The sequence below is a fragment of the Perognathus longimembris genome, chromosome 7, assembly GCF_023159225.1.
Source record: "Perognathus longimembris pacificus isolate PPM17 chromosome 7, ASM2315922v1, whole genome shotgun sequence".
NCBI lineage: Eukaryota > Metazoa > Chordata > Mammalia > Rodentia > Heteromyidae > Perognathus > Perognathus longimembris.
The window spans coordinates 3,712,298-3,728,547 of record NC_063167.1 but is presented as its reverse complement, the minus strand read 5'-3'; the positions used below and the strand labels follow the sequence as shown (position 1 = coordinate 3,728,547).

General features: G+C 61.7%; 1 protein-coding gene across 1 annotated transcript in view; it reads right to left on the bottom strand.

The window, feature by feature from the left end:
- Espn (espin) overlaps positions 1 to 16,250 on the bottom strand; it is a 28,799-nt gene that overhangs the window by 8,355 nt on the left and 4,194 nt on the right. Inside the window, exons 3-7 of the mRNA XM_048350147.1 lie at positions 8,379 to 8,565; positions 8,112 to 8,294; positions 7,330 to 7,461; positions 4,084 to 4,285; positions 1,982 to 2,238 (exon numbers count right to left, since the gene is read on the bottom strand). Of these exons, the coding sequence (XP_048206104.1) occupies positions 1,982 to 2,238; positions 4,084 to 4,285; positions 7,330 to 7,461; positions 8,112 to 8,294; positions 8,379 to 8,565 (961 nt within the window). The remainder of the gene's footprint in view (positions 1 to 1,981; positions 2,239 to 4,083; positions 4,286 to 7,329; positions 7,462 to 8,111; positions 8,295 to 8,378; positions 8,566 to 16,250) is intronic.

Genomic DNA, 16,250 nt, shown 5'->3' with positions numbered 1-16,250 from the left:
CGGGGGCGCCCCGTCGAGGGCCCTGCCCCGGCAGGCTGCGGCTCTGCCCAGGGCCCGAGGCCGCCCGGCCCGGCGCTGCTCCTACCTGCGACTGTGCCGGCGGCCCCCGCTGTGCACCTGGCGCGGGGCGGCCCGGACCCGACACCTGCGTTACCAGATCCCCCGCCTCGGGTTACCGCCGGCCCGCGCGCCGCCCGCCTATGAGCTCCGCCGGCCTGACATCACCCGGCGCCCGCCAATCCCGGGCGGAGCCCCCCCCCCCGCCGTCGGCCGGGATGCAGCGGGGCCGCAGCTGCTCGGACACCCCCGGCGGCCGGGCTGCGCCTGCCCCACGCGGCCGGTGTGGCCCCGCCCCGACCCCCGCGGCCCCCCCATGCGTTCCCGGGGAACGGACGGGGACCTGACCTCGCGCAGGGGAGCCTCTCCTCGCGGTCCCCACCCCCGGGTTCCGGGTCACGCCCCCCGCCCTTCCCCTCCCGCATCTGGAAACCATCGCGGCTCTCCGTGTAAGCGACACCGGACCCGCGCCCCCGCCTCGGGTTTCAGGGGCGGCCAGGAGCGCTCGGGTGACAGCGCCGCCACCGCCCCGTCGCGGCTGCCCCCCGCTGAGCCCGGCCGGCGCGCGGGGAGGGGCGCGGGGCGGGGCGGCCCCGGGCAGCGTGGCCAGGCGGGGGGCCGCTCCGCGGTCCCCGCGTCCCCACGGTGGCCCCGGACCCCCCTCCGCACCCTGCTGACCAGGCTCACGTTGCAGGAAACGCGACACGCTGGATTTGTTTTCTGGGCCAGGCGGCCCCCTCAGCCCCCTGACGGCCCCGCAGGCTCGGGCCCCACGACCCTGCTTCCTCCCACCGTAGGGGCACCCGCGCGGGGGGCGCGGCGGGCACACAAAGGGCCCTCTGTGCCCGGCGCCTGCAGCTCGGCACGCACGCACTCCCGAGGGGCGCTGGGGATCACAAGAATCTGGGCGTTTGGGCTGGGGGGGGCGGTGAGCGCTGGCTGGGGTGCCCGTCCCAAGGCTTTGGGCGGGGCCCACGCGCCAGATCCGACTGGGAAAGTGGGCTGGGCCCGGGCCCCGCGGCCCAGCCAGGCCTCCCTCTCCCGTCCAGAGATGAAAAGGGAACCCGCTATGGGGTGGCAGGAAGTGGGAGAGCCGAGCCCCGGAGAAGCGCGCTCCCTCCCGCCCGCCCTCCTCCACCCAGTGGTCTTGTGACCTGGCTCACCTGTGCAAATACACTGCGCTCCGCGGGGCGGGGCGGGGCCTGCCTGGGGCTGAGCGGAGACCGAGGGGCCACGGCCCCACACCTGCCCGCCTTGGCCTCAGGCTGTCCCCAGGCCCGCCCTAGTCTCTTTGGCCACTGCACAGGACCCTCTCCGGACCCCCACCACCGCACTGTCCACACCCTGAGGCTCTGCCGGCAGACCCTGGCCCATCCCCGGCCCCCACAAATCACCTGCACCCCTGGCTTGCACCCTTCATTCTTGCTTCTCCCACAGGGCACCCATATCCTCCCTGGCTCCTCCACCCACCAGGACTCAGGCCCAAGCGGGGGTGTCCTCAGCGTCTCGGTCAGCTGTCCTGGCCCCAGTGGATGCTGGGTTCTCCCTGTTCAGCTCCCTGGCCGCTCTCCCTAGCCCTCACCATCAAGCCAGGCCGCGCCACTCCTCTCTGGAGGACACATCCACCTGCGCTGTGGGCTGTGGGCAGGCCCGTGTCTGCACAGTCCATTCCCATTCATTCTGTGACAGCTCTGTCACTCCACAGGCAGCCCCCCCCCCCCCCCCGCTGTGGACAGTGGCTTTGTCTTAGTCCCTCGAACTCAGGGTGCAGCCCTGAGCCTTCACGGATCCGGGACCAGCACTTTCAACTCACCGAGCATGCCCTGGGCCCAGGGACCCCAACCTGGCCAGGATTTAGCCAGACAGTGGCCTCCCCCGACCCCCCCATCCGCATAGTCCCACAGCTGGTAGGCAGGCTCACTACCTCCTTCTTAAAGGTGTCCTTCTCCACGTGACGGAGCTTGTTCTTGGTCTCCGTGTAGATGTCAGCTGCTAGGACCCCGGCAGGAGGCTTTGGAGCTGGGTAGCCGGGTGGTGGTGGGGGCATCTCGGAGCCCAGGGTTGGGAGTGGTTGAGAGAACATGGGTGGAAATGGTAGCTTCTTGCCCTGCGGCAGGCCCAGCACGGGGTTCAACAGGTCCATGTAGCTCTGGATGTCTGCAGCCCTTGCACCTGCAAGCACTAGGAAGCAGACGGGAAGGCTGGGTTGAGGAATTTGCAGAGCCAGGCACTGGTGGCTCACACCTAAATCCCAGCTACTCAGGAGGCTGAGGTCTGAGAGTCATGGTTCAGAGCCAGCCCAGATAGGCATGTCTGTGAGACTCTGGTCTTCGGTTAACCACCAAGCCAGAAGTGGCACCATGGCTCAAGTAGAGGACACCAGCCCTGAGCAGAAAAAGTTCAGGGACAGCACCCAGGCCTTGAGTTCAAGCCCCAGGACCAGCACCAAAGGGGAAAAAAAGAATTTATAAGTTTGAAGACAGGCAGTCTCCCAGAACTGAGAATTCCCACTATCTGGAGGCAAACTGGAAGGCAAGGCAGGCTCAAGACCAGTACTTAGTATGGCCTGCGTGGCCTCTGGCAGTGCTGGACGGCCCATATTTATGGCAGGAAGATGATGTGTCCAGTGTGTGTCTGCCGAGTAGGACAGGGTGGGGGCGGCCCTTCAGGGCAGATCCAGCAGAGCAGGTAGCCGGAGTCCGTCTGGGCACACTAGACTTTGGCAATGCTCTCGTCCAGCTCTCTACAGGCCCGCCACCTGGCGGCAGGAAGCAGATACTGCAGGTGGATGGCCACCTAGGCGTGACTCAGGGTGTGGTCAGTGTGTGTACACATGTTGGTTGGTTTCTGAAAGTTTTGTGGATGTGTGTTGGGGATTATTATGGCCTGGGGAAGGCTGCCCTTCCACCAGCCTTGGGACAATGGAAGTCCCTCCCACCTTCTGGCCTCCACCCCTTGGGAGGTGAACACGTGCGTGCCACCATGATGGGGTTGTCCCGCCCACAAAGGGAAGTTTCGTGATGTCACTTGATGAACGTGACCCCTAGCCTATGACTGGCCCTTTGGCCAGCCCCCTTTCTTTCCCACCATTACCTCTATATAAGTGCCCTTCCATATTAAAGTCTTTGAGACTCTTCCCACCACCGCAGCATGTCCCTGATGCCTTCCTTTTCGCCTCCGCCCTTGGTAACGTGGGGGGACTGGGGGGAGGGGAGGCTTCAGCAACCCTTCCTCAACTTAGCGCAGGTCCATGTGAGCACGCCTTTGGCCTTCCGCTGGCAGAGGGCCAGGCTGAGTGCTCTTTGAGTTTGTGGTTACCATTCTCCCCGTGGGGGGAGAAAGGGGGTGTCCAAACCCCAACAGATGTGTGTGTGTTTATTTTATTTTTTAATTAACTTATTTATTTTGCCAGTCCTGGGCCTTGAACCCAGGGCCTGAGCACTGTCCCTGGCTTCTTTTTGCTCAAGGCTAGCACTCTGCCACTTGAGCCACAGCGCCACTTCTGGCCGTTTTCTGTATATATGGTGCTGAGGAATCGAACCCAGGGATTCATGTATATGAGGCCAGCACTCTTGCCACTAGGCCATATTCCCAGCTGATTTGTGTGTGTTTTAACCTGTCACATTTGTGCATGATTCTCCATCTATGTGAACGTGTGTACGCCAGTCTGTGGACATGGGGTGTGTGTGTGTGCATGCCTGTAGCATGGAAACAGAAGGTATTGTGCCTGCCTGTGACATAGGTGGATGTGTGCATAAGGGTGCGCAAGTCTGTGTGCTTGTGCAGTCCTATGCGTACACATGCAGAAGTGTGTACTACAGAGCATGACTAGGTGAGAACAATAAATGTCACTCAGGGTGCACATGGGACTGGTGGGGGCGGAGAGCACCTGAGAATGTGTATGTACAGGTATGTGCGTGCACAAGCCCCCTCCCCGTGCTTCAGGGAGTGAGTCATGGGATTCCGGGGGCGGGGGGAAGGCCTGGCGGACGGGCTCCCTCCCCTCTTCCCATGTGGCCCCCTCACCTCTTGGAGGACGCCGGTCCTTGCTGCTGGAGTGGCTGGAAGAGCAGGAGTCGTAGTTGGAGAGGGTGCTGGTGGGCGAGCTGAGGTCGAAGTTCGTGGGCTGGACCGACATGGTGGTGTTGGGCGAGGACATGCCCGAGTCGGGCTGCCTTGCCTCCAGCTCCGTGGACGGATCCCGGGACAGTACGCGGTGCTCCACGCTCTGGGGGGAGTTCAGAGGGGCGGTGAGGACCAGCGCCTCCCAGACCGGGCGCTCCCCGGGCGAGCTCGGCTCCGCCATTTCCCTCACGCCCTTTCCCTACGGCACGGCCTTGAGCCCTGCTCCCCAGCCACAGAACCCGAATTCTCAGAACACTTCTGCCTCAGAGCCCTCCCTGCTCAGGTAGGTTGAGAAAGGGGCTCTAGCTGCACCCCAACCTGAGAAGTGCTAGGCACCGGGCTCCTCTGTTCCTGTGCTCCTGTGGGCAGGAGGCTCAGGGCTGCGGTGGGCTTAGGGGAAAGGCCAGGAAGGCTCATCCCCGAGCACCTAAATGGAGCCCCCCCGCCCAGTCCCGCTGCCTAATCTGCCAATTCCCAACACTGGCCCCATTGCCGTCTGGCAGGCCCCGAGGAAAAGGGTGTGGCCTGGATGGTCTGGCAGAGCTGCTGTAGGCAGCCCCCTCTCCCCCCCATCGGGCTGCCTAGCCTGTCACCCCCCCCCACACTATGCCTCCGACCCACGGGCCTGACCCCTCCTGGCGGGGGGCAGGCTGGGGCTGGCGGGGGCTCTGCTTACATTGCCCATGTCGTCCCTGTTGCCGGCCTGCTTGCTCCGCTGCCTCCTGCCCAGATTGGCTCCTCCCCGGCCCATGCCCCTCCCTGCCTGAGAAGTGTCACAGGCCCCTCGGGAGAAGGAGGCAGCCTGGCACCAGGTAACGGCTCTCGGCGCCCCGCTCATTGGCCCTGTAATTAGGGGCTCTCTGGGAGTGTTTGCCTTTTCCCGGCCAGCATCCTTGGTGGCTTGGATCTGTCACCTCTGCAGCTGGGCCTCGCAGGTCCTCCCGGCTCCCCCACCCAGCTCGGGCCCTGCTGCCTCCTCCGCCGGCCAGGGGCAGCCTCAGTGCGTGACTTGGGGACGGGCGGGGGTGCTCTTCCCTTGGCCCCCTGACCTCTGTGGGTGGCAGATGGCAGAGGTTGGGACATGGACTTCAAAGTTCCTCTTCCTCACTTCCTTAGCTGTGTGACCTTCAGCACATGGCCTACCCTCTCTGTGCGGAATGACAGCTCTCCTCGCCCCACGAGGGGTGGAGCGAGGGCCAACCACGGCACCCAGTAGATGCCATGCTATCCATTTTAGTGTAAAGATGAGCCGAGGTCACGCCTGGGACTGGCATCTGCCAGTCAGATACATGGTACATTGCGGGATGGCCAGCAGTGGGAGCCTGGCAGGCTCTCGGAAGGTTCTGGAAGGCCCTGGCTCTGATGCCGCCCCTTGCAGCCACAACACTAACACAGATTCTCCAACTTGGAAGGAACCCATCTTTGGAGCAAGGAGGAGTCTTTATAACATCCACTGGGTTAGATACTCGGTGACTGGGTGCTCACTACCTGGGGGCCACTAACATTCTTGGGGAAACCCTTCTGGGGAGGAAGGTCTTCCTCCAGTCTGTTTGCAGTCTCGAACCCTCGGGGCTTGCAGACCCCAGAATTAGAGTCGTCCCCGTGTGTTGGCTAGGGCTAGAGGCCATCTGTCTGCTCTCCCCCAGGCCTGGTTTAGAAGCTCGTCCCATGGCCAGGCTAGGCCTCAGAGCTGGGCAGTGTCTTCCCGTGGGTGGCTCTGAGGTCCATTCTCGCCCACCTCCACTGCCTAAAGCAGGTACTGCACCAGGCAGGGCGGAGCCTGGATTCAGAGGCGCCCACAGCTGTTCACCCCAGGCCCAGGCCCAGTGGGTCCCTTCTCCGCCGTGCAACCATGATAAAATACACGACAAGAGTCACATGTCTCCAGCTATGAAGTAAGCATATGTGTAGTGCAGTGGTTAAAAGGGGGTTCACACTGAACACTGTGAGGCACATCTATAATCCTAGCCACTTGGGAGGCTAAGGCAGAAGGATTACAAGCCAAAGGGAGCTCTGGATAACTTATCAAGATCTTGTCTCCAATAAAAGTTTCTGGAGAGTGGGGGAAGGGCTGGGAATGTGGCTCAGTGGTAGAGTGCTTGCCTCATGTGCATGAAGCCCTGGGTTTGATTCCTCAGTACCACATAAACAGAAAAAGGAAAAAAAGCCCAAAGTGATACTGTGGCTCACGTAGTAGAGCAATAGCCTTGAGCACAGAGAGGCTCAGGGGAAGGACCCAGGCCCTGAGTTCAAGCCCTAGGACTGGCCAAAAAAAAAAAAAAAAGTGGAGGGAGCTGGAGGTGTGCCTCCATGATACAGTACTCGCCTCGCACTTTTTTTTTGGGGGGGGGGCAGTCCTGGGGCTTGAACTCAGGGCCTTGGCACACTGTCCCTGAGTTCTTTTGCTCAAGCTTAGCACTCTCACTTTCAGCCACAGCACCACTTCCAGTATTTTGGTGGTTAACTGGAGATAAGAGTCTCATGGCCTTTCCTGCCCAGGCTGGCTGCGAACCAGTATCCTCAGATCTCAGCCTCCTGAGCAGCTAGGGTGACAGACATGAGCCACCAGCACTCGGCTAGCCTAGCACTCTTTGGATCTTAGATTCAGCTCTGTGTGTGTGTGCGCGCGTGTGTGCACTCTTAGCCCAGGTCCGCCTTGTCCTGCCCATGTGGTCTTGGGTCATCCAGAGACTTAGTTTACCCATCTGTGAAACGGTGAGGTCCCAGCCTCAGAGGGCGGCGGTGGCCATTAAATCAGATAATACATGTGGTCCGGTGAAGGAATTGGGCTGGATCCCACGGCCTGTGTCTCTGGACTTCTCCCAGCCTGAAGTCTTATCAGGAGCACTCCGGTCCTCCTTGTTCCCCTTCCCCGAAATTCAGAGTGAAGCCAGAGGACAGTGGCTCATGCCTGTAATCCTAGCTCCTCAGGAAGCTGAGATGTGAGGACCGAGGTTCAAAGCCAGCTCAGGCAGAACACTGGGCCGAGGTCAGTTCCTGCTGGGACGGAAGCGGTCAGGGCACTGTCACCTCGGGCGAGGGGGCTGATGTTTCTGAACCTGTTCCCTCCTCGGGAAAGAGGGCAGGACGCGGGACGGACGGGGTGAGGTGAGATCTGGCGACGCGGCGGCCTGCGCGGGGTCCTACCATGTTCTCCACCGTGCGCAGGTAGCGGGTGCACTGGCTGTGGCCGTTGTAATCCGACAGGTCTGCGGCGGTGTACCCGTCTCGATCGCGGATGTCCAGTTCTGCGCCATTCACCACTAATATCTGGCAGCACTGCCGGGGCATGCGGTGGGGACCCCTCTGTGAGCGGGGGGGCCCTGTGCTCCTACGGACCGCGCCGCGCAGAGCCGGTAGCGGGCAGCGCCGGCAGGGGGCGCCCGCGCCTCCCCAGGCCCCGCCCCCAGCTCGGCCCCGCCCCTCCGGCCCCTCCCGCTCCAGGCCTTACCTGTCCCTAGGCCCTGCCCCTCGGGCCTCACTGTCCATAGCTATGCCCCTTCCTTCCTTAGGCTCCGCCCCTCACACCGGGACCCCCCCCCCAGTCCTGCCTACCCCTGGGCCTCGCCCCCCGGGCCTCATTGTCCATAGGCCCCTTCCTTCTGTAGGCCCCGCCCCCTCCGGGTCCTGCCTGCCTCTGGGCCTTGCCCCCCGGGCCTCACTGTCCATAGGCCCCTTCCTTCCTTAGGCTCCACCCCTCATACAGGGCCCCGCCCCCTCCCTGCCCCTGGGCCCCGTCCCGGGCTTCACTGTCCATAGGCCCCTGCCTTCCTTAGGCTCCGCCCCTCATACAGGGCCCCGCCCCCTCCCTGCCCCTGGGCCCCGTCCAGGGCTTCACTGTCCATAGGCCCCTTCCTTCCGTAGGCCCCGCCCCCTCCGGGTCCTGCCTGCCCCTGGGCCCCGCCTCCCGCCCTGGAGGCGGCCCTGACCTCCAGCTCCCCGTTCTCGGCCGCGTCGTGCAGAGGGGTCCCGCCCCACAGGTCGGTCGAGATCTCGCCGCCGTGCAGCAGGAGCCAGCTGAGCACTTTGGCGTGGCCGCGGCTGGCTGCGAAGTGCATGGCGGTGGCGCCGTCCTTGTCCTGCTCCGCCAGGCTCACGTCGGTGCAGCTCACCTGGGTGGGGAAGGGCGTGTAAAAGGTCTCCGCAGGCCCCACGCCGGCCCCGCCCCCTCCGGGGCCGCCCCGCCCCCAGCTCACCAGCCACACGATGACCGGGCAGTGGCCCATCTGCGCCGCGGCGTGCAGCGGGGTCATGCCGTCGTAGGCACAGAGGTGTGGGTCGGCGCCGCACACCTGCACCAGGAACTGCGTCACCTCCAGGTGGCCCTCCTGGCACGCCAGGTACAGGGGCGTGGCACCGTTCTTGGTTTGGGCATTCACGCCCCTGGGAAGATGCAACACCACCGTGAGAGCTCTGGACGCCCGCCGCCCTGCAGAGCCACCGGACTACACCCTTTGTCTCAGTTCCGGGGGTACTGCAGAAGCTCCTGTCACCCCTCCTCCTTGCCTCCCTCTGGGCTTGGCTCGGCGCCATTCTCTCTCAGGGGACCCCTCTGATTGCCCCTGTCCCACTACTTCTGCTTGGTGCTTGTGTGTGCACATGTGCCTGCACTGGAGCTTGAACTCAGGGCCTAGGCGCTGACCCTTAGCTCCCCCTCCCTGAAGCGGATGCTCTACCACTTGGGCTTTTTTGGTGGTTCATTGGAGATAAGAGTCACAGACTTTCTGGCCTGGGCTGGTTTGTTCCTTGATCCTCAGATCTCAGCCCCCCACTCCCCCGAATTGCTAGGATTACAGCCGCCGTCACCTGGCTTAATTCTGATTGTCCTATGAACATTGAATAAGGTTTCAGTATATGCCCAATACTGTCTGAGACATACTGATGCCGTGTCAAGGTTAACTGGACATCTGGGTTTTATTACTGTTCTGGTTCGTCTGGCAGCCTTATCGCGTGACCCCATGCACTGAGCAATTCTGGATGCTGTGGTACCAACACACAGGTTCTGCTTAAGGCCTATTGTCATTCCCACTCCTCAAAGGGGCAAGAAAGGCTAGTGACGAGGAAACACACGTAGGACACAGAGCCCGTCCAGCAGTAGGAGTAGGGAAGGGAAGGAGCTGGGGAGGGGCAGGTGGGATCTGTGCCCTCAGGTCTGGTGCTTTCCCATACAGCCTGGTCTCCATCCATTCTCCCCGATTATGGAAAGGCCCTCACTGGGAAGCAGAGCACCAGCCCCATGGGTAGGATGCTGCCAGAGGGACCCTCAAAGCCGGCCTGGCCACTAGGCTGATAGTGTGGACAGCCCAGCATGCAATTACCACAGTGGAACACAAGGCGGAGCCATAATCTAGCCCTGGTACCAGGAGCTGCCCACCTCTCGGAGTCTGGTGGGGAGGCTGCATCCTCTGTGCCCAGGGACTCAACTCACATCCTCACTCCAGCTGCCAATCCTACTGCCACACCCATAGGACTCATCACCCCTCCCCCAGGCTTGGTCCAGCTGCCCATCTGTCTGCCATACCTCCTCTTTCATCTACCTATCCACCCACCCTCCGGGCGCTCCGCCACAACTTAGACCTCCTCCAACCCGCCCATGCAGCTTTCCCCGGTCCCTCCCACACAGTCCTCCCCCGGGGACCCCTTCCCGTCCTGATGAGAGCCCACTGGCATCCCCCGGGTGCCCACTCAGTCTCGGGTCTGTCCTTTCTCTATAGGGTGGATGGTCCTCTCCCCCAGCCCAGGGCTGCCATTTGCTCCGTTTGGTGCCCTGCAAGTCTCAGGGCAGCAAGCACCAAGCCTGGTTGTCTTTCAGGATCCCACTCATGTAGAGGTCAGACCGGGAGCCCGGCGGCACCGGTGACTCCCACCTGTAACCTTAGCTACTCAGGGGAGGCTGAGATCTGAGGATGGAGGTTCAAAGCCAGCCTAGGCAAGAGAGTCCACGAGACTCTTATCCCCAGTTAACCACCAAAATGCTGGAAGTAGAGCACTAGCTAAGGGACACACCTAGGCTCTCAATTCACACCCCCGGTACAGAAACAGAGAGAGAGACAGAGGGAGGGAGCGCAGACTGAGTGTCTGGGGGTGTACCTCAGTGGTAAAGCGCTTGCTAGCAAGTGCAAGGCCATTTGGTCCTCCACAAAGGCGGAGTGGGCGGGGCATGCCTCCCATGGAGATAGGAAACCCCGCCCCTGCCCCTCACAGGCTGGCTGGCCTGGGCCCGCATGGTCCCCACGCACTCCCAGGCTGGTGAGTGGGGAGCAGCCTGTTGAATATTTCATGACTGACACTCAGCTGCCTGAATTATTCACCCTGTAGCCAAGGCACAGGGAGTCCTGGGGTCCCGGGGCGGGGGGGGAGGGGTGGGGGGCAGTCCCAGGGCTCACTGGCTTCTCTCTGGGAGCACCGAAGGCCAGACCCCTGTGGAGCCCTCCCCTCTCCCCATGTCCCCAGGGTGCCCAGCCAGCCTGAAAAGCAGCCATGTCCCCGCCCTCGGTGGCCACTCCCAGCCCCCCCCCCCACTCGAGGAAAGGCCCCACGATGACCGGAGCGGCAGCCTTTGCACTCGCGACCCCTGTTTTGCAATCGGAGCCCCCTTCCCGGAGAGCAGCAGGACACGGAGCTGATCTGGGGGTGGGCTGCGGGGGGCAGCAGGGGGCCCCAGCCCTGTTCTCGCGTGTGACTCGGGGACGAGAGGAAAGATGGGCTCCCCGTCGCTCACTCAAGAAAGTAACCAAATAGAGCGCCCATCACTTGTTCCAAGCTGGGCTATACATGACACACAGTTCTCTCACTAGTCCTCTGATAGGCTCTTGAGTGTGTATGTGTGCACGTGTGTGTACATGTACGTGCCAGTCTTGGGGCTCCAACCCAGGGCCTGGGTGCTGTCCCTTAGGTGTATTTTGCTCAAGGCTGGCGCTCTACCTCTTAGCCACACCTCCACTTGCGGCTTTGGGGTGGTTAACTGGAGATAAGAGTCTCACAGGCTTTCCTGCCCGGGCTGGCTTTGAACCTGATCCTCAGATCTCAGCCTCCTGAGCATCCAGGTTTAGGGACGAGAGTCACAGGCACTGAACAGCAGCTCAGAAGGTCCTGCGGCTCCCGCCTCGCTTTCCCCCTAGGGCAAGCGAGCGCCGTCATTCTTCAGCCTCTGTGGCCGCCGGTGACAAGCCCTGGAGACCAGCAGGAAGGTGAGGGTGGGAAGGGGGGCCCCCCCCCCACGGGCGTCAAAGCTGCCATGCCTCCCTAGCCCCCAGCCGTCCTCCCACTAAGACCTGCTCCTGGCCCATTCGTGCATACAGCAGACGCCTCAAAAATTACCTGCCTTATGGGGCTGGGGATATGGCCTAGTGGCAAGAGTGCCTGCCTCGGATACACGAGGCCCTAGGTTCGATTCCCCAGCACCACATATACAGAAAACGGCCAGAAGCGGCGCTGTGGCTCAAGTGGCAGAGTGCTAGCCTTGAGCGCGAAGAAGCCAGGGACAGTGCTCAGGCCCTGAGTCCAAGGCCCAGGACTGGCCAAAAAAAAACAAAATTACCTGCCTTGGATGGGAATGTGGCTTCGTGGTAGAGGGCTCGCCTTTTCTGTATATGCACCGATCTTGAGAGAAAAAGCTAAGGGGCAGCACCCAGGCACTGGCTTCAAGCCCTAGCATTGGCACACTCATAAAAATATATTGGTGGGGGCTGGGAAGGTGGCCTAGTGGTAGAGTGCTTGCCTAGCATGCGTGCAGCCCTGGGTTCGATTCCTCAGCACCCCATACACAGAAAAGGCTGGAAGTGGTGCTGTGGCTCAAATGGTAGAGTGCTAGCCTTGAGCAAAAGCAGCTCAGGGACAGTGCCCAGGCCCTGAGTTCAAGCCTCAGGACTGGCAAAAAAAAAGAAAAATTACCTGCACCCTGAGGGCTTTCCTATCTGTCCCGCACCCTCCTTGGCCCCAAGCTGGCGTCTCTGAAGATCAAGCCACCCTGATAGACCATGGCTTCTCCAGCAGTGCCGTGTCAAGTGTGCGAGTTTCTCTCTTCCTCTTGGGAAAAAAGATGATATGGATAAATTGTAATTGTTAAGCAAGTCGCTCTCTGACTGCACAAAAGAAATGTGGGATGCTTGTAAGGGTTGTTAGAACTCTCTGTCCGAATCTGCAGCCACAAAGGACAGGGCGTACCGTCCACGCCGCCCCCCCCCCCCCCCAAGGAGCCTCGGGTCGCAGAGCGACAGTTCCAGCTGCCCTCACTGACTGCCAGTGACCTCTGCTCTGAGGGGGGGTCAGGGAGGCGCCTGGGACCCACAAAGTGTCCCCCAATAGTGTCTCCTGCTCATGTGCAAAGCCTGGCCCAATGCCGGGCGCGGTGGCTCACGCGTGTAATCCTAAGCTACTCTGGAGGCTGAGATCTGAGGATTGCAGTTTGAAGCCAGCCAGGGCAGGAAAGTCCATGAGACTCTACCTCCAATCAACCACCAAAAACTCAGAAGCAGGGCTGAGGCTCAGGTGACAGCATACCGGCCTTCAGCAAAAGAGCCAAGCCAGAGTACACACAAGGCCCGGAGTTCAATCCCTACCCCTAGCGCATGTGTGCGTGTGCAGACCCCGTCCCCCCACAGCTGGGCCCAGGGAAGCAATGCAGGCCTGCTTTGAGGAACATTCTGAAACAATCTGCCGGACACCACAATCTATTAGCAAGCCCAGTATATTTCCAGAAACTAACCCTCCCAGACTTCTTTCTGGCTCTCGCTGGCACCAAACTTGACCTTGACCTGCCTGGGTTTTTGTTTGTTTGTTTGTTTGTTTTGTTTGTCCGCGGTGTTGCTTGAACTCAGGGCCTGGGTGCTCTCGCTGAGCTCTTTGGCTCAGGCTAGTTAGTGCTCTACCACTTTTGAGCTACAGCTCCACTTCTGGTTTTGGGGGTGGTTAATTGGAGATGAGAGTCTCATGGGGACTTTCCTGCCCTGGCTGACTTCAAACCGCGATCCTCAGCTCTCAGCCTCTGGAGTAGCTAGGACGGCAGGCGTGAGCCCCCAGTGCCTGCTCTATGGCCGTTCCATCACAGCACAACTCTGTGTGGCTGACAGCTTCCTTACCCACAAGTCCACGCTCTGCTCCTCAGAGGGGCTTTCTCTGATCCCCTCAACTTAAAGCACAGTCTTTACATAGCACTCCCTCCTGAGTTATCCTGGTCCCTTACCTCATTCATTCATTCATGTCTGCAGCATGCTGGACAGTCCTCTGGGGCAGCCAGGTTACAAACACATGAGAATAGGATCGGGGGGGGGGGGGAGCATGCAAGTGAATGGGGTACCAGCTGTGAGTTCTCCATCCCTCTCTTCTCCTTGTTCCCTAAGGATTCCTCCAAAGCCAGCCCTGCAACCCCATTGCCGATGAGCCCGGCAAGGAGCTCAGCTGCTCTTTGTTGAGCGCACAGACGTGTAAGCAAGGCAGAGAAGGGGCTAGAACTGGAGCTATGTACTAACCCCAGCTTCAGCCAGTGGGCGGGGGGGGGGGGCACAGAAAGGGAGTTTCATCTAAGGCCACCAGCAGTGAGCTGTAAGCAGAACCAGACAAGACATGGGTGTTTTTTCCTCCTCTTCCCCCCCGCCCCCCAGACTCCTCATTCATTCAACAAACAAACGTTGAATGCATATCGGGCACTGGGCATACAGAGCAGACGATTAAAATCTCCAGCCCCATTAGTCAGAGGGACAGGCACTGAGAAGACAGAGTGAATAGAACACGATGAGGGTGTTGGGGAGATCAGGCCGCTGGCGTGTGTGGTGGGGGCAGCTTCGAGCTGAGCAGGCTCGGGGCGGCCTGGCTGGGAGGTGAGAGCGGAGCCCGGAGCCCGGCTGCCACCGCGGCTCCGGCTGCTCCAGGCTGAGGGAGCGGCCGGTGCAAAGCCAGAGAGCTTGCTCGATCGGCCAGGGAGAGAAGCCTTAGAGTAGGCTAGAGAGAAAGGACTGTTGGAAACGAGGGGTTCAGAGCCGGGGGGTGAGGGGGGCAGGGGGTGTCTCTAGGCCACCGTAACGAGATGGCCTGCCCTGTTCCTGGGGATAGACCAAGGGTCTCACTTGCACTGTGTGTGTGTGTGTGTGTGCGCGCGCGTGCACTGGTACTCTGGACTTGGGTGTTGTCCCTTGGGTGTTTTGCTCAAGGATCACGGTTCAACGCCAGGCAGGGCAGTGAAGTCCATGAGACTTTTACCTCCAACTAGCCTCCAGAAAGCTGGAAGTGGGGCTGTGGCTGAAAGCAGTAGAGCGCTACCCTTGCGCACAAAAGCTCAGGGACAGCGCCCAGGCCCTGAGTTCAAGCCCCACAACTGACCCCCAACACACACACACACACACACACACACACAATTGGACCATCTGCTCTTCCAGCTTGATAGGACTGGCGAACCCCCGTGCTCAGACCCCACCCCCACCAAGCCTCGCATCTGGGTTGAGCCCAGGCTCTTCTTGTCCGGCAGCTGGGACACGGGCAGCCAGCAGCAGGTATTGCGGAGGCAGAGCAAGCAGAAGGAAGTTTCTGGACCCGAGGATCCTCCCGAGAGGTGCCGGGAGGGGGTGAGGGCTCCCTGTCCCCCGTTCCTCCTTAGTCCCAGCTGGGGATCCACCCGCCTCTAGTGCTCCAGGGCGGCGAGCTCCCCCACTGTCTCTCTCTGACTTAAGACCTAGGGAAACCCCACCCAGCCCCTCCATGCCCCCGGCTTTGTGCGGTGGGTTCAGAGGCAGGGGTCCTTCTGGGTCACCCCCACCCCCTGAAGTTCATGGCAGTCAGCCTTGTGCTGGGAAGCTCTGGCCCGTGGGCTGGGGTAGACTAGAGACGGGGAGCGGTACAGGGTGTTCCTGCACCCCCGGCCCTGGGCGGCACCCTGGGCTTGGTCCTGGCATTCCCCAGTTCCCCCCGGGGGGCGGTGCAGCCCTCCGGCTCCTCTGCGGCCTCTGCCATGGCCACTCTCGGCCTCCCTGGATGGGATCGGGTTTCCCTCCCGCGGGGAGGCAGGGGCGCCCAGGGAGAGAGCCGAGGCCTCGTGAATAATTCACAGGACTTCACGGTAGGCCCGGGAGGCGCAGGACAGCGTGAAGCCGCCTGCCCGCTGGGCCCCGCTGCCTGGGCCTTGGGATTGGACCCTGTGCCCGGGGGCAGTCCAGCCCCGCCCCCCCCCCCCCCCGGCCCTGGACAGCAGGACTCTCCACCCCCGAGGCTAAGGAGGTAGACCTTCTCCCCCCCATTCCCTGCCACCCCCTTGTGACCCAGCCCAGCCTGGCAACTACACAAAGACACCTCCTTATCAGCCGTGTCCTGCCGCTGCAGAGACCAGAGTCCTGGAGATTCATGGTGACCCCTGGAGGCCTGGCACCTCATCAGCCAGGCCACCCAGCCGCAGAGCTGGCGCTAGGACCCAAGTCCATGCGACGCTCGGCACGGCCGGGGAGGGGGTGGGGCCGCGTCTAAGCCGGGAGGTGCACAGTGTAGGCCGAGTCCTCCTGAGACCACTGACTTGGGTAGCCCACCCCCTCTTTTGTCTGGACACAGAGCAATTACACCTCAGTAGCCTTCCAAGGGCTGTGACGAGAACCTCGCGGTTGATGGACGTCTGGCTGTCCCCCAAGCAGACAGAGGAGCTCCGCCAAGGGCAGAAGCAGGCCGAGGAGACCATGCGGCCTGGCCCGGCGGGCTTTCGTGCTCTTCTGTACCCACACCAAGCGCTTGGCCCGAGGGGCGTCCGGCTCCAGGCTGCTGCCTGGTGGCCAGTGCCCCCCTCGGGAATGGACAATGCTACCTCCAAGCTGCTCTCCTCCCGAGGAGAACCACAAGGGTCCCTGGCTAGAGCCCTCCCAGACCTCCTTGATAACTGACATGGTCCCCCCCTACCTGCTGGACTGGGCAGGGGTCTAGGGGTGCTCCTGCCCCTGCCACGCCATTAAGACTTGGTTTACAAGTAATCACAGAGCAGAGCTGAAGAGAGCCATTTGCCTGCTAGAGGCTGGCAGGTTCGTTGGAGGGGAGCAGGCGGCCTTGGCTTGTGGGTGCAGCCTCCTCAGCCCAGAGGCATTACTGCCAGGGATGCT